General features: G+C 43.4%; 2 protein-coding genes across 9 annotated transcripts in view; one reads left to right on the top strand and one right to left on the bottom strand.

Annotated features, from left to right (window-relative positions):
- Positions 1-1,681: 1,681 nt before the first annotated feature.
- Positions 1,682-27,193, bottom strand: NMRK1 (nicotinamide riboside kinase 1). Of its 7 annotated transcripts, none has more exons than XM_002708211.6 (9): positions 25,491-25,950; positions 19,185-19,248; positions 15,046-15,136; positions 14,715-14,763; positions 10,712-10,853; positions 10,564-10,635; positions 9,515-9,621; positions 7,214-7,297; positions 1,682-2,767 (listed from the first exon to the last, which is right to left on the bottom strand). In XM_002708211.6, exons 2-9 carry the CDS (start codon positions 19,211-19,213, stop codon positions 2,748-2,750), a joined length of 594 nt encoding a protein of 197 aa, XP_002708257.1. In that variant the 5' UTR covers positions 19,214-19,248; positions 25,491-25,950; the 3' UTR covers positions 1,682-2,747. The 7 variants fall into 7 exon arrangements, 5 of the variants coding, with proteins under 5 accessions (XP_002708257.1, XP_089192833.1, XP_089192837.1 ...); XM_089336707.1 differs by having other exon boundaries at positions 10,564-10,651; positions 10,734-10,853; XM_089336711.1 differs by lacking the exon at positions 25,491-25,950 and adding an exon at positions 19,869-20,042.
- OSTF1 (osteoclast stimulating factor 1) overlaps positions 26,002-27,200 on the top strand; it is a 60,631-nt gene continuing 59,432 nt past the window's right edge. For both annotated transcript variants that reach the window (XM_089336718.1, XM_051846611.3), the window contains exon 1: positions 26,002-26,204. Coding sequence is in view for 1 of the 2 variants with exons in the window: in XM_051846611.3 (XP_051702571.1) it covers positions 26,171-26,204 (34 nt within the window). In the remaining variant the exon portion in view is untranslated. The remainder of the gene's footprint in view (positions 26,205-27,200) is intronic.

The following is a 27,200-nucleotide window of genomic DNA, read 5'->3' as shown; positions in this document are numbered from 1 at the left end:
CACTCAATATCACTATTAACTGCTTTGATAAAGAATAATTGCACATTCAAAAATGAAGCACTGATATTCTTTATTTCAAATTCCTGACTTATTTCTCATTGATAACAGTAAGCAAAAAGACACACTTCTTTCCCAAATTATTTGAGTGGTTCCATTTTAATGCATGCTCTTCAGCTGCTTTTTCTTTCTGGCACGATAAAGAGACTCACTCTGATCTATTTTCACACGCTGAAACAAGAGAAATGTCAAATGTAATGACTCAATCAGCAAGGGCATGCCTCTGTAGGGAATGGGGGAAGAAGAGCATTTCAGAAATTCTTAGGAAGTTTGAATAATTATTATTACATAAAGACTTGTTTATTTGAAAGGCAGAATGGCTTAGAGAGAGGCAGTTTCTCGCCCCCCCCCCCCCCTGTGTGTGTGTGTGTGTGAGAATGAGGAAGAGAGAGGGAGCAAGTGAGTGAGATAGCTTCTTTCCATTGGTTCACTCCCTAAATGGCTACAATGGCCCAAGTTGGGTCAGGCCAAAGGATAAGGATCCTGGAATTCCACCTAGGATCCCAGGTCTCTCACATGGGTGTCAGGGATCCAAGTACTTGGGCCATCTCTGCTACCTCCTAGTATGCACATTAGCTGGGAGTTGGATCATAGGCCAAGTAGGTAGGAGCACTCTGATATGGGATGTGGCATCTGAAGCAGCAGCTTAACCTGCTGTACCACAACACCAGCCACTCTATTATATTTTTTATCCTAAGAAAACAAAGATACCACTGATGTATTTTTTTAAGATTTATTTTATTTATTTGAAAGGCAGAATTAGAGAGAGAGAGAGACAGACAGACAGACAGAGAGGTTTTTCATCCACTGGTTTACTCCCCAAATAGCTGCAATGGCTATAGCTGGGCCAGGCTGAAGGCTGGAGCTAGGAGCTTCTCCCAAGTCTTCCATGTAGGTGCCATGGGCCCAAGCATTTAGGCCATCTTCCACTGCTTTCCCAGGTGCATTAGCAAGGAGCTAGATCAGAAGTGGAGCACCCAGGACTTGAACTGGAGCCCATATGGGATGCCAGCACGCAGATAGCAACTTAACCTGCTACACCACAATGTCGACCCCAGGTAATGTATAATAATGCATTAATAATACAAATTACATCCCAAACTTGATAAAGTCAAGGCTAGGGAAGGTATGCAGAAAAAGGCTGTGGTACACTATTTCAGTTGCTTTCCTATTTCCTCTTAGCTCCTTCCTAAAAGACAGTTGATTTTGCTGGCATCATCCCAAAGCAATGACTCATGACTGGCCTGAACCTATGGTGCCATCCATTTCCCAGCCTCCCAAGCAGTGTTAGTGACTACATGATCTAGTTCTGATGGGAAATGTGAGTGGAGAGGGACACAGAAGTGAGCTTGGAGAAAGCTCTGCAAGCCACATTAAGGATTTCAAACTTTATCCATATCCTACCCTACACTCATAGAGTATTCTCAATATCCCCATCTTAGAAAGAGGAAATATGTCTTCTTGATAGAAGTCATACAGATATTAAGTGAATGAACTGTAATTCAGGCCAAGGTTCTGCTTTTGAGTTTTGTAGTGTGTAGGACCCAAAGAATCCCCCCAAACATCACTGTGTGCAAACTAGTTAGAAATAAAAAATGAGAGATGACTGAGCCTGTAGAAAATGTTTTATGATAATGTAAAATTATATTTTATTTTTTTAAAGATTGAGATGGCTGTAGAAAATCTTTTATTAACAAAGAAAAGGTTGATATTTACATAGTTTAAATTCCAATATTGAAAGAAAAATCAAGAAGTCACAGAATTCAGAATGTCTGCTCATGCTTTTCAAAGAAAAGTCCCCTATATTACTGACTGGAATAACTGTCTATTTTTATATTAAGCCATTGGTTTGACAAAAACAAAATGAAACACAGGAAAATTCCTCTATTTGTGGGAAAGTCTCAGCATAAGAGACACAATGGTATTAAAATACAATGCAAAGGAAAATACAGCAAAACACATAAAAACCTGTAGTAAACAGGTACTTTATTCAGTGTGACTGCTACTCCCGGTAATTTGAAAATGGCGAGCATTGGTGTGGGATGGTAGGGAGCAGCATTTTCCAAACCAAGTGGGTGTAATCAATATTTTTAAAAATTAAAAATAGAAAAAAATTAGTGCATAATATATAAGGCCAACATTTTGTAGCTCCCGATGTGTGTATATGTACACATACATACAAAGTACTTCAGAAAATTCAAGGAAAGATGGGATTAAAATATAAGTATATTTTGGTATAGAAAAATGCTTAAATTTGCACATAGTTTTTATAATACATATTTTCCATGAACTTTTACAAGATCCTTATGTAGCTACAGACCTACACACATATATGCATTACATAAACACACATACACTGGATTATATATAGATTGGATTGTGATGTAATGCTCATTTCTTACTCTGGGTTCCAGTCAGAAAAGTTTAGCAGTCATTGTTATAGAGGAGCTTGCTCCTTGTTTATGAGCTGTGCTATGCCGATGTACCACTTACAGTGAGAGCAAGCAGCTCATTACTGGATTCCTGTCCATTGGGATGGATACTTCCTGTACTAGCTGTTGCAGAAACCATGTGTGATAGAAAAATCATACAAAATCACTGTACCACAGTACATAGCACACCTTGGTTAAGGATCTTAAATATTTCGAGTTTCCTAATTCACCTCAGAAAGGGTTTGCTGCGTTGCATCCTTATGCTGTTACCTGCAAACCTTGAAAATAAAGATAAAAAGAAATTAATGGAGAATTCTTATCCTCATTTTAGTAAATCTTCACATCAACAACAAGAAATCTAAGGATGTTAACATAACAAGGTTTCTGAAGTAAAAAATGCTGCTTTCTTGTAAAGAATTAAATCAATTCCAATTATTTTAGACCATACATAACATTTTAAGCAAATCTTAATATATCAGGTATCCAACACCAACACCATTTACAACAGGAATAATGATCCTTGACTTCAGGGAATGAAAAAGTTTGAGGACCAGAAGAGTAATTCCAAGATGGCTGGCTGCCATATAATTGTGGAATGCTATGTTTGATGTGGGCAAAGCAGTAGTATAGCCTCTAATCTCCTTTCTTAAATGAAGGAAACATAGCTGAATACTTGATTTGGCTTAGAAATTCAGTGATAAGCATACAACATTCTTATTATGCATCTCATGTTGAAGAATACAAATATTTTAATCTTTTCATGTCTGAAATATGTAAGATATAAATATGATATAAAATATGTAAGATATAAATATGATATAAAATATGTAAGATATAAAAATGATTATACCCTTTGGCCAACCAAGTACAAGGTCTGAATTACACTCCAGGAATAGAATTAATTCAAAAAGAAAACCAAGAACATGTGCAGATATTGTTACAGCAGATGAAACATTTGTAAAAACACTAAATATCCAGTAAGTGGAAAATGTGTTAATTTGGACTATTATGCTAGATAATTATATTATTATAACTATAAATCATAATTTAGATCAAGTATAGAAAAATACAAACATTTGATAACTAAGTTTTTATTTTGCAATTTCTTATTCCTTTGATTTGGAACTAGACATGTGGCATCTTTCTTCTGTACTAAAATGTCAATGTCAAGTCTTGGATTTCACTTCAGTGTACAAAACAGAACTTAGCCTTGAATCTTTTAACTGGGAGTGATACTTAGTCAATTTCATTATATAATTAACTCAAGAAATCTGTGTAAATATTAAGTATTACTTTTGAAGCAGAAATAAGCATGGCTGGTTAACCATTGTCCTAGTAAGTCTCATAAAAAGTAATGTGAACAGCAAAAAGACTAGATGCACACTCATTAAAATTCATCAACTTTGCTGAGTTCTGGGAACACAGGTGATATTTTATTCCTTTTTACTTTTATATTAAAATTTTAAAAATGCATTTATAAATTAAGAGGAAAATAAACATTTAAGTAATGAATTGGAACATCCCTGGTGGCAACACTCATTTGTTATAGTGATGATAGGTAATGATAAAATTTTGCATCAAATTTTGGATTTAAATGAGGACTGACTTAAATGTATGACTTCATACGCTTACTTTCCCAGTTATGTAGTTTTATTACAATTCAATTCATTTCTTTTAGTTCTCCTTTCATTATTACCCCCTTATCATAATTATAGTCTTAAATACTTAGAATGGAGTTACCCACACAGGTTTGTGAGACGGTTATGAGAAAAAAGCGGAGAGTGGTCCCTTGAACACTTGACAAAAAGGCTTCCTCAGCTAGCAAAGTCTCACGCTCAAGGTTAAACCAGGCTATGCTGAGGCTCCCTCCAGGCCAACTTTGCCAGGTTACCATGGATAGAAGAACTAGGAAAGGTGAAGGATTACTATAAATAACACAGTAACTTATTTATGCAACTGAGAAAAAACTATCATAAATCTTGAGGTAGGAAAAACTGATGTGCTTCTGTTTCTCTGTCTTTTCTGTTGTTTCTGTTTTTTTTTTTTCTTTTTTAAACTTTATCCAATATCTACAACATAAACAAGAGAGCCTTAAATGGTATAACTGAATATTTCCTCGCTTGCTACTAGCACACAGACCAGGAAACAGAAGGTTGGTTCACACACAGAAACGTATTTCCTGGTGGGCTTGCAGCAACTGTCAGAACACACCAGCTGCTCTTGGGCCTTGGAACAGATGGTAAAGGCTGGATTTGGAATGGAATTGGGTGCCATTTATCTGAACTACATGACCAGGTCTCCTTTTATTTTTATCAGCAGATAGATTATGAGGCCAAACTCCAATGTATGATGTAGTCAGTGAGGAAGAATCAGACCTGAACATTAGCCACTACTGAGACAACATGGAGATATAGGTGGGTGTCCAGCAGCTAAAACACATCTGAAGCACCTCATTAGGGCCAGACAGGGGAGTCATTAACTCTCAGAGAAGTGGCTCTGCCTCAGGTGCTTTCAGTTATGCAGGCTGAGCCCTCCTCTGCACCCTACACTTTACATCTACTCATGTCAGCACCCGGAGCTTCACCGTGGGAGACCTGCTACTCATCAAAGTAACAGATGGCAGCGGTGGGTGGGCATATCTAGCATGGATTATAAATTCTACTTGCAAGAAGAAATGTTCAAATGACTCCGAAATTCCTTCAAATGTGTTCATGCCCACATGACGGGCTGATCCTGAAATTAGGAGCTGCCTTGTTGGGCTCACTCCTTTTGTCAGAAGGGAATTTACCGAAGACATAGGAAATCTAATTTTTATTGAGAGATGACAGTTGGGCTAGGCAGTTCATCTCACCAAAAAAACACGTAATACTCTTCACTGCTGGAGTGACTCATGCTGTCTTCTCTTGCGCCAAGTGATGATTGCATCTTGCCTGTATTAGCCACAGAAATCCTTTTAACTTATGTAATTCAAATACCCCAGCAAATAGATCTATTGTTTTGCCCTCCCAGAAGGCTTTTTATCCATCTTCTTCTGGTTCCTACTTCCTGCTCTGTTTTCCCTTTGGAAAAATTTTAAAAATTATTTATTTATTTATTTACTTATTTATTTATTGACAGTGAGAGAGAGAGAGACAGGGAGAAAGGTCTTCCTTCCGTTGGTTCACTTGCCGCTATGGCCGGCACTGTGCCGATCCGAAGCCAGGAGCCAGGTGCTTCTTCCTGGTCTCCCAGCAGGTGCAGGGGCCCAAGCACTTGGGCCATCCTCCACTGCCCTCCCAGGCCACAGCAGAGAGCTGGACTGGAAGAGGAGCAACCGGGACTAGAACTCGGCACCCATATGGGATGCCAGGGCCGCAGGCAGAGGATTAACCAAGTGAGCCATGGCGCCGGCCCTGGAAATTTTTTTAAATCAGGAAGTCTTAGGTGTCATAAATTTAATTACAAGATGAGACTTATGAACCATCATCCTGGCCAACATGACTGGTTTAGCAAGTCATGTGACCCAAGAAGGGCCAATCAAAACCTTCCCTGAGACTTTTCAACTTAGCTAAAGCCAAAAATTACTTTTTCAAAAAGTGTATAAGATAAAGAATTTTAAACATATGCAAAATCAGTGAGAAGAGCATATGAATCTCCTTGTATTTGATGCCCAGCTCCAACATTTATTAACTCAAGGGCAATCTTTAAGAAGTTCTAGCTGGCTGTTGGACCTAGGAGGAAGACGCCACCAACATATATCACTTCTGTCAACAGAGTCTGACTTCAAAAAGACCCAAACACAAAGCAGAACTGTAGCTGAGCCCTGGAGGCCACACTTGAGCTCTTTAATCCAGCTGAGGCTGAAGCCACTACTACCATTGTACATTCTTTTTGCTTAAGCCAAACTAAGGTGGATTTCTATCACTTACAAAACGTACTGTCTAATATGAGAACCTTAAAAAAAAAAAAAAACTCGGTAAATGATTTTAAAAGCTTGTGTTTATCGTTGATGCATTTGAAAATAGGAATAAAAAAATCTGTAAATAAATGAAGAAAAGGGGCTGGTGCTGTAGCATAGCAGATTAAGCCTCTATCTGCAGTGCCGGCATCCCATATGGACACTGGTTTGAATCCCAACTGCTCCAATTCCATTAGCTCCCTGCTAATGTTCTGGAAAAGCAGCAGAGAATGGCCCAGGTGACTGGGCCCTTGCATTCATGGGGGAGACCCGGAATAAACTCCTGGCTCCTCGCCTCAGCCTGGCCAAGCCTCAGCCCTTGCGGCCATTTAGGGAGTGAACCAGCATATGGAAGTTCTCCCTCTCTCTCTCTGTCTCTCCTCTCTCTCTTTCTGTAACTCTTGACTTTAAAATAAATAAATACAAACAAAAAAAAGGAAAAATGGAGTGTCAAACATATTAAAATAAAAGTATTTTAGTTGTATGCTGCCCAAAAGATAATTTCAATCACTTTGGGATAGACATCTACTAAAAATATTAAACCAACTAACACAGACATCCTTAAAAGATGTAACAAAGAGTAAATATTTTCAACCCCCAAAAGCTGATAAAATAATAAAGGCTCCCATTACCACAGAATCTCTGATTCTAAGTTATTTTCAAAGCAAAGGTGGAATGAACACAATCATTCCTACATTAGCATTCTGGTAGGCTCTTCTTGGAACTATAAGGAAATATTTTCCTGTTGTTCCTCCTCTATTATCCACTTTGATAGGAAAATACTTACACTTTTGTTTTGCTAGTTCTTGTATTAGATCTTCATATACTTGTGAAAATAGGTCCTCTTCAGATTTTGTCCCATCTAGGTAGACTGAGAAGGGGGAAAGGAGGCAGTTCAATTGAACAGGCTTACCAATAAAGGGTGCTTACTTTCGCACCTGGCATCTCTTGCAAGTGCCAACAGGTTTAACAGAAGAACCAAGACCATAATTAGAAAGAAAATTTAATAGCAATTAAAGAAAGAAATAGAGCACAGCCACATAAAAAATTTTGATTTGTTATACAAAAATCTGTACTACTGCTGTGAAAATAAATGATTTAAATTAGAAAGAAAGAAAAGGAAAGTATAGGAAAGAAAGAAGAGAGTTAACTGGCATTATATTTATGGCATGTTAGGAGCACTGAAGAGCACCTGTCCTAAAGAGTCATTTTAAGGGAATAATTTCACAGCTTATGTGTCAGGATCACTTATGAAGCTTCTTAAGTCATGCATTGGTCTGGCTCTGCCAAATATGTGCTGAGTAAGACTTTTAGAGGCCCAGAGGGTATGAATTTTTAATAAAACCAGCAGAAGCAATTTTGGGGAAACAGTTCTCCAGGTTAATGGAAGGAAAAGTACTTTCTGTTGGAAAACTTCAAGGCTTGAGAGGTACAAGAGAACTTTGCTGGTTCAGAAAAAGAGGCCCAGTTTGGCATGCATAGAATGTGGGAAGGCAGGACAGATGAGAGAGGCGATTTTAGAGCAAAGCTGTATCTTAGTCTTTAGAAGCCCAAATGTCTCTTTGGAAGAGCTAGAGACTGTTGAAGATATCTGTGTGGGGCAGCGTGGTTAGATTTGTGCTTTTGTTGGAGAGGGAGTAAAGGATGGTAAGAGGGTATCCTTGTAAGCAGTGGTCCGAACCGGAAGCAGAGCAGCCAGAACCATAGCAATGGCTCTGGGGCTGGGCTCTCTGATATCTGCACATCTCTGACATCGCCACCTAACCTGGGATCCAACAGGCTTCTCACCACATGGACAAGTCCCCCTGTCCTGAAAAGTGTGTGTCAGAATAAAGCCTGCCTATCTAGCATCCTTCTGCTAGATATAGCAGAAGGTATAGAGCTCTGTATCCCAGGGACCTGTTCTTAGCTTGGGCACACAAATCCAGATGCCTTCCTCCCAGTCACTGCACTATGCCTCCCAGGACCTCAACTTCATTATGTACAGATAGGACTTGGATTCCTCATTCACAGATCTGCAACTTTTTTTTTTTCTGAAATAACATGTCTGTTTCCGTGGTGCCTGTCATTTTTCTGTATTGATTCCATCACTCGGTTCTTTTGAGCACATATATCCAGTATTGTATCCTCTAACTCCATCCCCCACACGCAGCCAGAGGGAGCTTACTAGAACAAGAATTTGTACCAACTATGTCCTTGCATAAAACCTTTCTGCAGAGAGTACATTTCTACAAGGATAATGATTGAAACCCTTAACTGGCCAATGGGCCTTGTAGGTTTTAGATACTGCCTGTATCAAGTCTCCTTTGGTTTTCTCTACTTGAACACATGTTTCAGGTGCTGCTCCTTCCTTCTTGTCCCTTGACATTTTCATGTGCCAAACGCACTGTTTGGGGTGATCGCCCATTCCCCTAACCCACATCCCTTTGTCCAGTTAAACTCATCTGAGTTTAGTTTAAAACAACAACCATGGGTAGGCGTTTGGCATAATGGTTAAGATGCTCATATCCCACGTGGAAATGCCTGGGTTCCCTGCCACTCATATCAGAGACAGAGATTAAGTTCCCAGCTTCTGGCTTTGGTCTGGCCCAGTGCCAACTGTTGCAGCTATGAACCAGCAGATGGGAGATTGCTCTCCTGATATGCCTCTCAAGTAGAATAAGGAAAAAAAAAACCAACAATACAATCCACAATATATCTTATGAAGAACCAGAAGGGTGGAGTCCAAAGGTTCCATACACAAAGACATGATAAGTGCACAAGAAGATGGAAACGCTAATGGCCCTGATTTGATCATTACACATTGTATGCAGATACATGCCCCATAAACATATATACTATCCATCAGTTGAAAAGAAAAAAGAAAGTCCTCCTCAAATCAGACTCCCCTGAACACTGGGCAGTGAACACCCAGGGGCATGGTGTCACAGCTGGTCCAGCTAATGTCTATAATGCAACACCCAGAAGTTGCTCCTTAAAACATCCCTTTATAACCTGTACATGAGAAAAATGCTTCCCAAGCCCTTTGTTTTCTGTACTTTGAGACAAATGACAAGCAATGGCCTCATGTGGAAGGAGAGGCACTTACCAACTTCCCATGCGATGTCCTCCATTTCTCGTCTGTGCTTTAGGTACATGGGCCACACATGGCCATCGAAGTACCCAGGGGGGTCTGGAGGCTCATAAACTCTTGTGCTGTCAAAACATGTACAAACTTTATGTCACTAGAAACTAAGGATGGTCAGGATAATGAGAAAATCATTCAGAGACTAAACACAATTAATTACATGTTCTAGACTCAGTAGCACTTAGAAAGACAATAAAATGGATCTAGTTCTGAGATCTAAAAATTAACTTTATAATTCACTATCATTCATAATATTTTCCCTTCTCTAGTGCTTTATAAGAGATTGAGACAAATATTACTGCAAATGATGGAGATGTGATATGTTAATGTAAGCTTTAAACTGATTGGTGTTCTTTGTAGCTATAGTAGAATACAAAACAGGCCCACTAACTTAAAATCATAAACACCATCTGATTAATTAGTAATAATCAAATGGGATCTCTTCATTTCAAGATTTAGGAAAAATGGGCTGAAATAGTTTGATATTTCTTTTTTAAAGATGTACTTTATTTATTTAAAAAGCAATTACAGAAAGAGAAGAAGAGAGAGAAATCCTCCATCTGCCAGTTCACTCCCCAAATGGCCGTAATGGCCAGGGCTGGGTCAGGACAAAGCTGGGAGCCAGAAGTTTCATCTGAGTCTCCCACATGGGTACAGGGACCCAAGCACTTGAGCCATTCTCTGCTGCTTTCCCAGGATATTAGCAGGGAGTCTGATTGGAAGTGGAGCAGCCAGGACTCAAATCGGTTTCCACATAGGATGCCAGTTACTGATAGTAGTTTAACCTGCTACACTGCAACACCGGCCCCAATGACTCTTTTCTTAGAAAACTGATTTGCATTTTTCCATGAGGATTGATGTTTATGGAAAAACGTTTTGCCCCTTGTATGAATGAGTTGAGGCATCCTTTGAGAAATGACCTACATGCACCGCTTATAGTGGTGCATCCCTTGTTTTCCCTAAATGCTGTCATTTGTATGATAACCCACAAAGATGACTTTGAAACTCACCTCCTCCTCCTCTTGCATTCTTCATAGGGAACGGTCAGAAAATAGCTTCTATTCCATATAGGATCAAACGGCCTAAAATAACAGCACACTGAGTTCACAAGGTTTCTGCCTATTCATTCTGAGTCAGTATTAGATGGGAGATTCTTACTTATAATTAAAGAGAAGGAAACCTTCGATGATTAAAATGGAGATTTCCTCATTCCTGTCTGTCGATTGCTGAGTGTGTCTTGGATTTTCCATCCAGCAAGAAACAGCTGACATCATTTTTTCCATGTTCAGCGCTTCAAGCACTTCAAACAAACATAAGAACATATGAAAGCAAGGCAGAAAAAAGTTTGGAGTGGCTGGCATTTTGTGGTACAGCAGGGCAAGCCACGACCTGCAACGCTGGCTTCCCATCTGAGCACTGATTCAGGTCTTGGATGCCCCACTTCCCATCCAGTGTCCTGCTAATGTGCCTGGGAAAGCAGTGGAAGCTGGCCCAAGTACTTGGGTCCCTGAAAGCCATATAAGAGAGGCCGGTGCTGTGGAGCAGCTGGTTAAAACCCCAGTCTGCAGCGCCGCCATCCCATAGGGATGCCGGTTCGCGTCCTGGCTGCTCCACTTCTGATCCAGCTCTCTGCTATGGCCTTGGGCCCCTGCACCCTTGTGGGAGACCCAGAAGAAGCTCCTGGCTCCTGGCTGTGGATCAGCACAGCTCCAGCCATTACAGCCTTCTGGGGGAGTGAACCAGCTGATAAAAGACCTTTCTCTAACTCTGTTTTCAAATAAATTAATAAATCTTAAAACAAACAAACAAACAAACAAACAAAAACAACATATGGGAGATAGGGATGGAGTTCCTCACTTTGGACTAGATCAGCCCTGGTCTGGTCATTGTGCTCATTTGGGGAGTAAATCAGTAAATGGAAGATCTCTCTCATTCTCTCTCTCTGTAACCACTTTTCAAATAAAAATAAATAAATTGGCTGGAACCACGGTTCACTAGGCTAATCCTCTGCCTGCGGCACCGGCATCCCAGGTTCTAGTCCCGGTTGGGGCACTGGATTCTGTCCCGGTTGCTCCTCTTCCAGTCCAGCTCTCTGCTGTGGCCCGAGAGGGCAGTGGAGGATGGCCCAAGTGCTTGGGCTCTGCACCCACATGGGAGACCAGGAGGAAGCACCTGGCTCCTGGTTTCGGATTGGCGCAGTGCACCAGCTGTAGCTATGGCCACTGGGGGATGAACCAACGGAAAAAGGAAGACCTATCTCTCTGTCTCTCTCTAACTCTGTCAAAAAAAAAAAAAAAAAAAAAAAAAAAACTTAAAGAAAGAAAGTCTCCCACGTTAACTAGATTTGTCAGTTTCTCTTCTTAGTTATGTCAGCTTTTCCTCATTGTATTTTTTTAAACATTATTTATTTATTTGAAAGTCAGAGTTATACACAGAGAAGAGAGCCAGAGAGAGAGAGAGAGAGAGTGTCTTCCATCCAATGGTTCACTCCCCAGTTGGCTGCAATGGCTGGAGCTGCGCCGATCCGAAGCCAGGAGCCTGGAGCTTCTTCCGGGTCTCCCACGTGGGTGCAAGGGCCCAAGACCTTGGGCCATCTTCTACTGCTTTCCCAGGCATAGCAGAGAGCTGGTTCGGAAGAGAAACAGCTGGCTCTCTAATGGTGCCCATATGGGATCCGGCGCTTCAGGCCAGGGGGTTAACCCACTGAGCCACAGCACCCCTCATTGTATTTTGATTTTATTAGGTACATACAAATTTTTTTTATTTTTTTTTATTTTTGACAGGCAGAGTGGACAGTGAGAGAGAGAGACAGAGAGAGAAAGGTCTTCCTTTGCCGTTGGTTCACCCTCCAATGGCCGCCGCTGCAGCCGGCGCACCGCGCTGATCCGATGGCAGGAGCCAGGATCCAGGTGCTTTTCCTGGTCTCCCATGGGGTGCAGGGCCCAAGCACCTGGGCCATCCTCCCCTGCACTCCCTGGCCATAGCAGAGAGCTGGCCTGGAAGAGGGGCAACTGGGACAGAATCCGGCGCCCCGACCGGGACTAGAACCCGGTGTGCCGGCGCCGCAAGGTGGAGGATTAGCCTATTGAGCCACGGCGCCGGTCTTGGTACATACAAATTTGAAATTCTTTTTTTCTTCCTATTGAATGGGCTCCTTTATCCATCTTTATTTCTAGTAATGTCCTCTCTCTTAATGTTTGCTTTATCTGGCACTAGTATATTCAGTACAGTTATTCCCATTTTCTTTCAGAACATGTTTCCATTGTTAAATCTTTTTCTAGTCTTTACTATCTACTTATGTCCTCACATTTAAGTCTTTTTTCAACTTTTATTTAATAAATACAAATTTCCAAAGTACAACTTTCGAATTACAGTGGCCTCTCCCCCCAAAACCTCCTTCCCACCCGCAACCACCCCATCTCCCATCCCATTCTTCATTAAGATTCATTTTCAATTATCTTTATATACAGAAGATCAACTTAGTATATACTAAGTAAAGATTTCAACAGACTGCACTCACACAGATACACAAAGTACAGAGTACTGTTTGACGACTAGTTTTACCGTTAATTATCATATTACAACACATTAAGGACAGAGATCCTACATGGGGAGTAGGTACACAGTGACTCCTGTTGTTGATTTAACAATTGATTTAAGTCTTCTTTTTAAGGAGCTTAGAGTGGCTTAAAAAATCCAGTCTAAAAACCCTTGGAATACTTGATTTCTTTTAATTAGTGTAGCTACTAATATATTCTTGTTTCAATCTATCATCTTACTATTATTTTGTTTTTGTCCTTTCATTTTTTGTCTACCACCCTTTGATTTTTTTGATTTCTGTTTGTGGCTTCTTTCCTACTTATTAACTGGATTGCAATTATTCTACTGTTTCTTCTATGCCTTGTTATACATTTTAAAACTATTCTTTTAGTGATCCTAAAGATCTCAATATCACCTTGACTCACTTTAAATCTGTACATTTTCCTAAAGATTTCAATTTTTTCCTGAAGATATTTTCTGGATGTGGGATATTTGAACTCATAGCATGAATATTTTACAGTCTTTGGGACATATATTTAATCTCCTTTCAAAAAAGAATATACCAATTTATACTACCATTTGAAGTGCATGAAAGATTTTGCTTTATTGAGCCCACAGTGTTCTTAGATAATTATCATTGCTTTAAAAATCTTTACTTACTTGGTGAGAAAAAATGTCATTTGCAATTCTTTGACTTATTTCAAGGCTGACTTTTTATTGTACATTTATTAGTCAATTCATCTACTGCTTCTGTGACTAGCTTATTCATAACCTTAGACCATTTTTTTTCCCTGCTGGGATAACAGTTTTTCTTATCAGTTCACAAGAATGTACAAGCAGGCATAATAATTCTTTGTTCATTGTTGAAAAACATTTTTCCTTGTTTCATTCTTCTTTGTGATAATCTTTCCTTACTAACCTTTGGAAGAGCTGTAACTCAAGACACAAGAACACAGTGAGTGAAGGATTTTGTCTCTCTTAAGACTGTTATGTGTCTTGTTAGAACTGATTTCATAACATTTTGCCTCCAAGGTTATCAAAGTTTAACATAAAGAACATATTTTAGAATTTTTTTAAAAGAGCTCCCTCTGTTGCCAGTATGCATAAGAACTGGATGATTATCTTGTTACACCAGTTAATAAAACCACAAAATAGACACAGTCTGTTAGCATGATATTCTCTACAGGAAAGTAAATGTTTTTTGATACACTTTAATCCTTTGACTTCAAAACAGTGTTTGTTTTGGGGAAAAGGAAGCAGATGAATCCATCTAAAAATATTCATACCTTTCTGAGCAGTTAAAAATAGAGAGAAAGAGAGAGAAAAGTTGCCTTGCACTTTGACTATCTGGAAGGAAAGCACAGAGGAAGAGGGACTTTGAACCCAGTTCACCTCAGCCTCAGGAAAAAAAAACTATCATTTTAAAGTCAGTTTTCAATATAAAACAGGGGGAATTATTTTGCTTATTTATATAGTTGAACACACACCAGACACCTAAAAAGGCAGGTTTAAAGTACAGCAGTATATTTAAAAACATTGTCTTCATAGAGCATGAAGTTCTTTGGATTTGAAGAACAAAATAAACACAAGCATGCAACCTTTTTGAGTAGAACCTACTTACCATCATACTGCAAAAATCCATTTTTATCTGTCTCTATCTCAGATTCTGGCTGGAAAAATAATAAGGTACACATTAAAATAGGGTGCAGGCAGGAAAAGTACAATTATAGTCTAAAAAGAAGATAAGCCTTTCACAAATGCTTTGGATGAGGATAAATTCAAAGATCAGCACTGATCCATGGTGCCATCTAGTGGACACCTAACACCATAGCACCAAAGCGACCAACAGTAAAGAGACATTATTTCCAAGAAACTTTTTGGATATTATTCAATTAACTTTGTCAGTGAACATTTTTATGGCTAAGAAATCATCTATGAAGTTTCACAGATACCTTGAAGAAGTCATCCTGGGATATGATACTGCAATTTGGCAGGTGTTTCTGCAATCTCTTAGCCAGTGTTGTCTTCCCACCATTGGTCACGCTGACCCAAAAGGAAAGAACAGTGAGTTTCAAGAAGGAAAATGCATTATAAAGCATAAAACACCTTTAAATGACAGAAATGAAAAACCATATTTGCTATTTAAGAAAAATGGATTTCGTTCATAGATGTTGCTTTTTCTGTTGGCAAAACCACGGGCCCTGGCAGATATGATGTAATTACATGGGAAGAAATAATCAGGCAGGGACGGTTACTAACAGCTATGGAGAAGTAAACTAGGGAATACTACAACTTAAACATACAGCTATTCTGTTCCAGCAAACAATCTTTGTCTCTGGCAAAACAGGATTTAGATGCGACACAGAATATGAAGGCATATCCTAGCGCAAGCACACACAACTGCATTTGGTCTTTGTAATTTTCTTTCAGTGTAGTGCAAAAACAGAAGAGCAGCTTATCGTACTCTAGCCTACTCTGAATTCCCATTCCAGTGTGATGTGTCCTTCTCCCCACCTCTCTCTACCTTGGCATTAGGTGGGAGGTCTGCTGAAGCTGAGCACACCAGATCCGTTGTTTTTCCTTCTGCATGGCCTGTGCCATGGAGGAAGTGAGGAGCACCTGACCATCTCCTCGCTAGATCTGGTTTCCCAGCACCCAGCACCCTACATTGCACATGGGAGGCACTTAACGATCTTATCTTCTATTTAAAGAGTTTCTTATCCTGAAATTCATGTACCTCCAAAGGGTCTGTGGACAGAATTCAGCATACTGGTGAACTTGAATGGGAAATAAATTACACATTTATTTTCACTAAATTCTAATAGAAGCTGTATTTCCTGTAATACAGCTTGTAGTAATTCTTTGTAGTACATTACAAAATGTACTACAGTAGTAGTGTTTTTTTTTTTTTTTTTTTTTGACAGGCAGGGTTAGACAGTGAGAGAGAGAGAGACAGAGAGAAAGGTCTTCCTTTCCGTTGGTTCACTCCCCAAATGGACGCTAAGGCCGGCGCGCTGCACCAATCCAAAGCCAGGAGCCAGGTGCTTCCTCCTGGTCTCTCATGCAGGTCAGGGCCCAAGCACTTGGACCATCCTCCATTGCCCTCCTGGACCATAGCAGAGAGCTGGATTGGAAGAAGAGCAACCGGGACAGAATCCGGCACCCCAACCAGGACTAGAACCTGGGGTGCCGGCGCCACAGGCAGAGGATTAGTCAAGTGAGCCGCAGCGCCGACCTACAGTAGTAGTATTAAGAGTACTTATGGGGGCCGGCGCTGTGGCATAGTGGTTACGGCTGCTGCCTGCAGTGCTGGTTTCCCATATGTGTGCTGGTTCTAGTCCTGGCTGCTTCACTTCCGATCCAGCTCTCTGCTATGGCCTGGGAAAGCATAGAGGATGGCCCAGGTCCTTGGGCCCCTGCACCCATGTGGGAGACCCAAAGGAAGCTCCTGGCTCCTGGCTTTGGGTCAGCGCAGCTCCAGCCAGTTGCAGCCAACTGGGGAGTGAACCAGCAGATAGAAGACCTCTCTTTCTCTCTTCCTCTCCTCTCTGTGTAACTCTTTCAAATAAATAAATAAATAAATAAATCTTTAAAAAAAAAGTACTCATGATTTTTTCCTCTCACAGAATTTACAGGTATGTTCATATAATGTTGCAGTTTAGGAGACATCCTGAAGCATCACTGATGCTCATTATTATTTCATATCTTTGAATATTTCATATTCACTGACTATTGCTATTTATTATGTTAACAGAAAACATACAAGTATACTTTGAAAAGTTTGTGGACTTGGTGGGTGTTTGGTGCAGTAGTTACATCGCCACTTGGGATGCCCACATTCCATATCTGAGTTCCCGGTTCAAGTCCTGGTTACTCAGCTTCTGGTCCAGCTTCTGGCTAATGCACAGCCTGGGAGGCAGCACATGATGGTTTACGTAGCCAGGTCCCGGCCCTCAACATGAGAGACCAGCCTGGTCCAGTCCTGCTGTTACAGGCATTTGGGGAGTAAGCCAGCAGATGAAAGATCTCTGCTTTCCTGTTTCTCTCCCTCTGCCTTTTAAATAAAATAGAAATAATAATTTTTAAACAAGTTTGTAGAAAAGGACATTAAAAGATGTTTGCTTTGATTAAAAAATGCTTAAAATTCATGTATACAAGTGGCATTCAAAATAGTCAGGGAAATGCGTACCTTGAAAAAACTATGCATAGATTTCAAAGTTTTTTGCATCAAAATAAACTTACTTTTTTTTTTTTTTATTTGACAGGCACATACACACACACACACACACACATGGCAGGGGATTGTGTGGAGGTAAAAAGAGACAGTACTCCCATTCACAGGCTCACTTCCCAAATGCCTGCAATGGCCAGGACTAGGTCAGGATAGAATCAGAAACTCAATCCACATCTCCAGTGTGATGACAGGGACCCAACAATTTAACCATCAGCTGCCTCCTAGGGTCTCTATTGGCAGAGAGCTGGAATTTTGAGCTGAAGGTGTGTGTAAAACCTATGTATTCTGATACAGGATACGGGTGTCTTAATTGCTAGGCCAAACACCTGCCTCTAAACTTATCTTTTAACTCCATTTTCCATGAACTTTTTTTTTGGTATATATTACCATGTCGCAAACAAAAAAAATTATATGTCCATATAATCGGAGTCTCTGTTGCACACAAGGATGATGCAGCTCAGAGGATGTGGAGGAAGGACAAGGGGCAGGCATGGGAGGCACTGCAGCTGAGTCTAGCATGGGCTTCCCAGAAGCTGTAGCACTAAAAAAAATCATGGCACTTGCTAAAGGGAAGACAGTGGAAAAGCGGCTTTTTAGGGAGTTATAGGTAGCACCTGGTGTATATGGCAATAATGCATTAGCCAGGCTTCTAGAGAGGACACCATATCGGCACATTGAAGAGAGGGAGGGTGGGCATTTAGTGCAGCAGCTGGTATCGGCTGAGACATCTGCATCCCTTACTGGAGTGCCTGGGTTTGGGTCTCAGTTCTAGTCTCTGACTCCAGCCGTCTGCTAATGTGCACTGTAGGGGACAGCAGGTAATGTCTCAGGTCCTGACATCTCTGCTACTCACAGAGAAGACCTCGACTGAGTTCCCTGCTCCTGGCTCAGTCTGACCTGGGCCTGCCTGTATGGGCATTTGGGAAGTGAACCAGCAGATGGGAGATCTATGTCTATCTGTCTGTGTCTCTGCCTTCCAAATAAAAATTTTGAAAAAGAGGGAAATTTTATTGATGCACATGCAGAATGAAAGTCACATTGGACCCGTAGAGAATTTTGTAATTGCCTCCTCAGTTTCCAGGCTCTTTTTTGACATCTGGTTGGGAATGGTCCGCTTTCAACTCCAGAACAAGACTCTGTGCGTCTGACCAATCAACGTTCTAATTGGTGACTTACTATAGCAATGTGGCAGAATAATACAATGATCTCCCTCAAACTGCAAACTTTTATTTTAGTGGCCTCAAACATTGTATTGATTGGGCCACACATACTATGAATATACTCAGAAGAAAGAGGTATGGTGGCTGGTGAGGTCTTATTTGCATACCTGACTCTGGTACTATGGGGGCCCTTTGGACAGGGAGGAGGCACGTGATTAACAAGTATGCGACAAGGACTAGCTCAGGCAACACAGGACATAAGGTCACCCTCAGTGTGGGGGGGGAAACAAAGGGAGGTGACATGGTTCTGCATCCACCTGCCCACAGAGGCATATAACAATAAAGGAATGATATGTGTTCTCCCTGGTCATGCTTAAGAAGCACCCAAGAGGGGCATGACAAGTCACCCTGAATCAAGATAGTATCCAATTAGGCTTGGCCCTTGGTGCTAGCTCCGGAAAACAGATAGAAGTAAGCAAACTGTGTGGACTGGCTCTTCCATTTCCTTCTCTATGGGACATTCCTCCACCTCCTGTGGCAATTACATAGCGAGCACTCCACTGTTTCCTACTCACAGTGGCCTGCTCTTTTCAGGACTGGGATGCCCACTGCTTCTCCTCCCCCGACATGTTCACAGGAAAATACCCTTTGAACATCCTGAGTGTCTTACCCAGCTGTTGATAGCAAAATTACTCACCCACCAATTCCAATGACAAATGTTTTCATAATTAGCTTTGAAAAGCACGTCTTCCTAATATTTCCTAAAATTAAGAAAGAAATCAAAGGCTTATCATTTGTCTAGAGACGTAAAAGGAAGAGTCCTAAATTTAGAAGTACCAGCTGGGACTGGGGCTGGCGCTGTGGCGTAGCAGGTTAACACTCTGGCCTGAAGCGCTGGCATCCCACTTGGGTGCCAGTTCGAGACCCAGCTGCTCCACTTCCAATCCAGCTCTCTGCTATGGCCTGGGGAGGCAGTGGAGGATGGCCCAGGTCCTTGGGCCCCTGCACCGAAGTGGGAGACCCGGAAGAAGCTCCTGGCTCCTGATTGACATAGCTCCAGCTGTTGTGGCCGGTTGGGGAGTGGACCAGTGGATGGAAGACCTCTCTTTCTCTCACTCTCTCTGTCTCTCTCTCTGTGTAATTCTGACTTGCCAGTGAATAAATACATCTTTAAAAAAAATTCAAGAAGTACCAGCTGAGGGGACAACAGCAGCATCTCTTCAGTACCCTGGCTCCACATTTTCCGGCTGTACTGGCTTCCTACTGTCAATCAGCTGCTAGGTGCCACCAGCTTGTGTGAGCCTAGGGCCCATAAAACAATGCCAAGTGAACTGAAAGGGCCCCTACAGCCAAGCATACACCCTTGAACGTCTCTGCTTACAAGGGCAAGGAAGAGCGGCAGGAACACAGTGTGGCCTATGGAATTCAGCCCGTTCTGAGCCAGGTCGCTTTTCACCTGCAGGATTCAATCTCCAGGGTAAGTAAGCACAATCCACTCGGCAGAGAATCCTCTTCACTGGCCTCGCCTGTCCTCTCGGGAAATAGAAGAAAGTCCCTGCTGGCCAGAGGCAAACAGAAACGTATCTGGTGACTATTTCTTTACCCAAAAGCCTAGGTCCTAGACCCTGGCTAGGCAAGTTTTTTTGGGAAACAGGCCAGACAGTAAATATTTGAGACTTATCTGGGTTATCATGCAGGGCTTAAAAACAAGAGAAAAAAACCACAATTTTTACATAATTGAATATAATATTCTTTTTCATGGTAATACAAGCCTACTAATGAGAAGACTGGGATTTCTTTTCCATTTCCCTTAATTGGATTTCAAAGCTGGTGTTTTCTTTTTTTTTTTTTTTGCCTTTTTTTTTTTTTCAAAGCTGGTGTTTTCTGTCATGAAATTGATTACAAATGCTCAGGTTGAGGGCCAGGTTTAAGTCATAACCTGCTGTTTGCCTGACCCCTGGTCTGGAGGATGGAGGGCAGTTTTTTTTTTTTTTTTTTTTTAAGATTTAATTATTTATTTGAGAGGCAGAGTTACAGAGGGAGAGGGAGGTCATCTATTAGTTCACTCCCCAAATGGCTGCAATGGCTAGAGCTGGGCCGATCTGAAGCCAGGAGCTTCTTCTGGTTTTCCCACGTGGGTGCAGGGGTCCAAGCACTTGGGGCATCTTCCACTGCTTTCTCAGACCATTAGCAGGGAGCTGGATTGGAAGTGGAGCAACCGGGACACAAACCACTGCAGGCAGAGGCTTAACCTACTACAACACAGCACCAACCCCTGGAGGGCAGTTTTACGTTCAGCCCCCAGGGTTCTCCAAAGTAGTTCTTGGCTATTAAAATGGACCATTCAATCTCCACGTGAATAATAGGTGAAGCACGGCTGGAAGGAACCCAGTTGAAAGGTCTTGCTCTTTATTCCTGTTGACTTAGGTTGGGTAGTGAGGGACCTAAGCTGTGAGGAACAGAGTGAGTGGCCACTGAGATGGAGGCTCCCAGCAGGGCTACCCAGTCCTATCCCTGGCCATGTCCACATTCCCCTCGCAAGGGACACTGGAGAGGGACCTGGGGAACAGGGCTGTTGGTCCTTGGCTTTAGTTTATGCAGAGTATTCCAAACTGAATGCAAGTGCTTAAGGTTGGGTTCCATTTTCATTAGCAAGCCCGTGTGGGATAAGAATTCAACGACTGAGATAAAAATCAAACAGCAGAACAAGATGAACATTTGAATTTCACTGGGAGTTAAGGTGTTGAATATATGATTCAATTTTTGCACCAAAATAAACTTACTTTTAACCCCATTTCACCATGAACTTTTTGAAGTATTCTCATGTATTTACATCCAAATTTTGCCAACGTGTGCCAAGGGAACAGTTGTACGTAATGAGAACTGTCAAAGAGTTATGTCGGAATTTTTCTGAATTTCATTTTACTCTATTCTTATTTTTGCTGTCAGTCTAAGTCTGCTAACTAACTGCTCTTTTTTGGGGAAAGGAAGGCTGACTTTTATTTTTTATAAGATTTTTAAAACTTATTTGAAAGGCAGAGTTACAGAGAGAGAGAGAGGTAGAGATGGAAAGAGAGAGAGATCTTCCATCTGCTGGTTCACATCCCAGGTGGTCACAATGGGCCAGGTCAAAGCCAGTGGCAAGGAGCTTCTTGTGGGTCTTCCATGTAGGTGCAGAGGCCCAAGCATTTGAGTTATCTTCCACTGCTTTTCCAGGCCATCAGCAGAGAGCTGGATCAGAAGTGGAACAGCTGGGATGTGAACCAGTGCCCATACGTGATGGCAGTGCTGCAGGCAGTGGCTTTATCCGTTACACTACAGCACCGGCCTCCAAGAGGCTGTCTTTTATCCTGAGTTATTTCCCTTACTTTTTGATGGTAAGTGATTTATTTCTTAGGAAATTCTGTTGTTAGTATATGATAGTAGATTGATGTCCTCACTTTGCAGAAGAAATGTCATAAAAGTTTGCCATTTCTTGCCCCTACCTTGTTTATTTTTGGAAAGCTTGTGGGAGCATACATTCTCAAGCTTGGAGAAGTATAGCCTCAAAGATCACTTGGTTCACCACTTTATTTTGCAGAAGTGGAAACTAGCCCAGACAATGGAAGGGCTTGCATAAGGCCACATGGAAAAGCCAGAAACAATACTGAACCAATCCTGTCAACTTCTTCCCATCATTTCAAGCTACTAAAAGCACTTTATCACCAAGAGCACAGGATTTTGCACATGTGTGATTTACTATCAGGGTGTGATGCATAATATTATTGTTATTGTGTTGATTTATGGAAATCAACACTGAATGGAAAGGAGTAATGGTCACATGTGGTAAGTGCCACATCTCTTCTCACCTGTGAGGGTATTACCCTGTAAATAACACACTGGAAATAGACTTGGAGGAGTTATTTATGTGGAAACTGTAGCAATTCAGAAATTAAGAGGAGCCCAGGCCAGCGCTGCGGCTCACTTGGCTAATCCTCCGCCTGCGGCGCTGGCACCCCAGGTTCTAGTCCCAGTTGGGGCACCGGATTCTGTCCCGGTTGCTCCTCTTCCAGTCCAGCTCTCTGCTGTGGCCCGGAGGGCAGCGGAGGATGGCCCAAGTGCTTGGGTCCCTGCACCCTCATGGGAGACCAGAAGGATCTGGCTTCGGATCGGCGCAGCATGCCGGCCGTAGAGGCCATTTGGGGGGTGAACCAACGGAAAGGGCGACATTTCTCTCTGTCTCTCTCTCTCACTGTCTAAAATCTGCCTGTCAAAAAAAAAAAAAAAAAAAAAAAAAAAGAAAGAAAGAAAGAAAGAGGAGCCCAGAACCTACTTATGAAATCCCTGGGGTTCAAGAGGGAATTCCCACAGTCAAATCCAAGTTGTTACCAAACGAACCCCTGGCTCTACATCAGTTTGCAGTTTGGACCTATCTAAGGCAATGTTTGGATAAATGTTGGGCATATCTCGTTAGCAATGAGCAGGCGACAATGTGGGAGATGGGTGGGGAACTGGGACATGTTGAAACAAGTCAGATGTCTAGGTTGAATGATCAGGTGGGATGTGGAGTGGGTCCAACAATCCCTTAAACCATCTATTTTACAAAACAATGTTGGATGCACAGGGCAACTTCAAGTCTTCCAAGTGCAGGTCTGGCATTATCTACCTCCTTATCATGGTCCATTATTTCACTGCCTGTTTCTTCCTTTATGAACTATTTGAAATTAAAAATATGGCAATCAGCCATGGGCATATCTAGTTGTTAAGACTACCACATCCCAGAGGCAGGGCTCATAACTCAATTAAGTGGGTTCCTACCACCTATGCGAGACCTGGGTTGAATTCCTACCTCCCTACTTTGGCTCAGCCTGGGCTGGGGCCATAGCAATTTGGGGAGTAAACCATTGGATGGAAGCTCTCTGTTTCTCTCCTTGCCACTAAAAAAGAAAGAGAGAAAGAAGGAAGGAAGGAAGGAAGGAAGGAAGGAAGGAAAGAAAAGAAAAGAAAAGAAAGAATGAAAGATAGATATAGATGGCAATCTATATCTATACGTTTCAAATGTATATAGCATTTGACTTCCAGAAGCAAACACAAGCTTAACTACAAACTGTAAATCATTTGGTACTTCCAGAGAGACAACCTTTTGAGCTTTACAGCCTCAGTAATTCGGGGCTCCCCATCACCAGGACATAGATACCACCCTCTTGTAAAACTTAGGCAGTTTATTTCCCAATGCATGCAAAGCTTTCCTCAATAGCAGAGCGTTTGCACAGAGAGAATAGATGACGACAGCCAACAGTCAACACAAAAAAACCCATATTTTTCTTTCCTTTAATTTCATTGTATTTGAAAGGGGAGAGAGAGAGAGAGAAGTCTTTCATCTGCTGGTTCACTCCCCCAATGTCTGCAACAACCAGAGCTGGGCCAAGCTGAAGTCAATTCAATCTGGGTCTCCCACGTGGGTGGCAGAAACCTACATACACGAACCACCATTTTCTGATTCCCTGGGTTCACATTATCAGGAAGCTGGATGGGAAGTGGAGGAGCTGGGACTTGAACCAGGTAATCTGATACTGGATACAGGTGAACCAAGTGGCAATTTAACTGCTGTGACAAACATCTGCCCCTTTATACATAACATTATTTGAGAGGCAAAGAAACACACACACACACACACACACACACAGACACTACACTCCCATTCACCAGCTCATTTCCCAAATGCCTCAGTGGCATGGCCTGGCCTAGAAACTCAAGTCTCCCCTGTGAGTGGTAGGGACCCAATCACTAGAACCATTATTTGCAGCCTCAGGGGGTGCAAACAAGCAGGAAGCTGGAACTGGGGGCAGAGCTAGGACTCAAACCCAGCCTCCCATACGGGGCCTCTCAACAAATGTCTCAACCATGAGGCCGGATGGCTGCCTCTCAAATGTTGTTGAGTCTTTTTTTTCATAATTGGTGTTTATGTTTAATGCATTTTACTAGTAAACATGGTACATTTTTTAGTCTAAACTGCAGAATATTTCCTGGAGGAGGGGGAAGGTGTGCTGAATCAGCATACTGTAAGGGAAGACAGCAATTGCCTGCCACAAACAGTTTGCAAGATGACAACATGAGAACAAAATGTGCTTTCAAATGCATCAAAAGGGAGCCGGGCAGTTTTGAAAGGGTGAAATGTTTTCATGACTTCTCATTGATTGTATTCAACAGATATTTTGATTATCTTCCAAGAGACAGGCAGCCTCTTCCTACTTGTTCAAGGTTTGCTTCCTTTTGGTAAACAGAAATTTCCCAAGGCTGGAGTTCCTGCAAACGTAATCCAGGCCCCTTTCCCATTCAACTCTCCATTTTGAAAAACCAACCTCTCGTAGAAACACTGAAAGCTCATTGCTATACAGCCTTACGTAAATACTTTTTCTTTTCAATTGTTGTTTCCCCAAATATTTAACCAGCGTAGAAGGCTGACTAGGCTATGGTGAATTTGTGCACACAGCCCTAGCCTCCTGGGAGATTTAATCTGCTAGATCAGAGGTCACTTTTTTTTTTTTTTTTTTTTCCTGTAAAGTGTCAGATAGTAACCGTCTTGGACTTCGCAGGCAGCTACTCAAGCCTTCGGTCCTTAGTGAAGGCAGCGCAGACAATCCATATACAAACGGACCATGACCGCCTGCTAACGAACCTTTATGGGCCGCTGCATCTAAATCTCACCAAATTTTCACGTGCTACGAAATACTGTTGGTTTCTCTTCAGCCATTAAAAAAGCGTAGGAAACACACTCAGGCAATAGTGGGCCTGAGGACGTCAAAACCTTTCTGTGCGACCCTGCGAACGCTCCGCACTCCCTGTGCGGTCCCGTGCGGGGAGCGCGCCCATTTCCCGGATTCGCACGGGACGCTAAGCCCCACGCCGTCAGGAGCACGCGTCCTCCTCTCCAGCTCCGGGAGGCCAGAGTCCCACGCAGACCCACTCTGCAACGACCCCCAGGCCCCGCGAGGCGGTGCAGCGGGGAAAGGCCGGCACTCACCTGGCTCCGGCTCGCGTCTCCCGCGGCAGCGCTGCAGAGGCGACGGACAAGTGCGCGCCTGGCGCTGACCCGCCACTCCCCACCGCCTTCCCCCGCGCTCCGCCCAGGTAGGAAGCAGGCCAGGTAGGGGCGGCCCCCGAAGGCGCCCCTGCCCACCCGGGTCCGACGCTGCGGCCAGCTGCAGTCCGCGACGGGGCGGGACTGAGGCGGGGCTCCGGGGAGCGTGGCCTCGCGCGCGCTCCCGCAAGGCTCCGGCCCCCTTCCGTCGCGGGTGCGCGCGGCCAGACCTGCCCTGGCGCGTGTCTGCAGCGCCCTCGCCCGGTCGCTGCTGGTCCCGCCGCCGTGCGCGCCGCCCCGCGCTCCGAGCCGCGGCGAAGCTGCCACCCTGGGAGCCAATTAGCGCGCGGCGAGCCGGCGGCCACTTCCTCGTCGGCCCGGCGCGCGCCCGGGAGGGCTCCGGCCGCGGGCGGGGCGGGGCGGGCCGGGGCGGAGCGCTGGGCCCGGCCGCTCTGACCGCGTCCGTTCCTCGCGCAGCCGAGTCTGGGCGCAGGTCCTTGGAGGCGCTGGGTCTGCCAATCACACAAAAAGAAACTTTGGGGGCGTCCGCAGTGCAGGCTGACTGGGCGACCGGTTGGCTTTTCTCGTTGGGGTCTTTGGGAGTCACCGCTCCAGGAAGCGAGATGTCGAAGCCGCCTCCCAAACCAGTCAAACCAGGTAAGGCAGGCGCTCGCCGGGTCCTCCGGCCGCCTCGGTGCCCTGCGCTTCCTGTGCCACTTGGCAAGGCGGACCGGGCGCGTTCCGGCCCCGAGCCTCGCTTTCCCAGTCAGACTCCCCACCGCCGGGGTCCTTAGCTTTGCTGGATCACTTTTGGAGAGCAAAAGGATTTCGAGGATCTTAAAAAAAGAAAAAAAAAACTTGTTAAAGAGGCGTCGCGCTGGGGTTTGCAACGTTGTCATGCGCTCCACCTTCTCGGGAGTGCGATGGCCAAGTCCCGTCGAAGCTGTCCAGGGAGCCAGGGCCGTCGATCGCCTTAGAAAACGGAAAACAGTGTGGCTGGGAAGGCTCCTTCGCCACTTCCTCTTTCTCGGTGCGTGTCACTGTCAAACTCCAGTTCTTGACCGGCCGGGGCGAACGGGAAGTGCGCGGCCCGCAGGGTGGGGTGATGAGCCGGCCGCCTGCGGGGCTCGGGAGTCTGGCGACGCTGGGTGGGGACCCCGGGGTCTGCGGAGGGGCGTCCGTGGGTCCCTCCGGGCTGCGGCACGGTCACCTCGGCCGTGGCTTTTCGCAGGTGCCGCGGTGGCGCGCAGCCGCGTCCTCTGCCTCGGCCTCTCCAGGGGCTTGGGCGTGACGCTCGCCAACTCCTCCAAGCAGTTTTCTTGGCCGATAGTTCTTGTTCGTTTTTGACTCTCAAAGTATTCTCTGCGTTAGAGAGAAGCGAGAGCGTTTAAAAGGGGCTGACATTTCAATTCAGCACCGTTAACACACTCTTAGGGACAGCTGAGTGTGTATTAAGGGAAAGGTAGGAAAAGGTAGATAAATGACCCGAAAGACTCTCAATATTTTTTTCTTCCAGTCTTGTAATTTCGGAATAGCAAAGGCTGAAACTTAATCTGATTACGTCAGGTTTTGAAGTGACTTCAGTAGCAAGAGGTAGTCGCGTGGGTTTATTCCCTCGACCTTCCTAAATGTTGGTTAAGCTCTACAGCTTTA

Source organism: Oryctolagus cuniculus, chromosome 1, assembly GCF_051225735.1.
Source record: "Oryctolagus cuniculus isolate XC-2025 breed Fujian yellow rabbit chromosome 1, ASM5122573v1, whole genome shotgun sequence".
NCBI classification, from domain to species: Eukaryota; Metazoa; Chordata; class Mammalia; order Lagomorpha; family Leporidae; genus Oryctolagus; species Oryctolagus cuniculus.
Note: the sequence above shows the minus strand (reverse complement) of the source record. Positions and strands in the feature narration are given on the sequence as shown.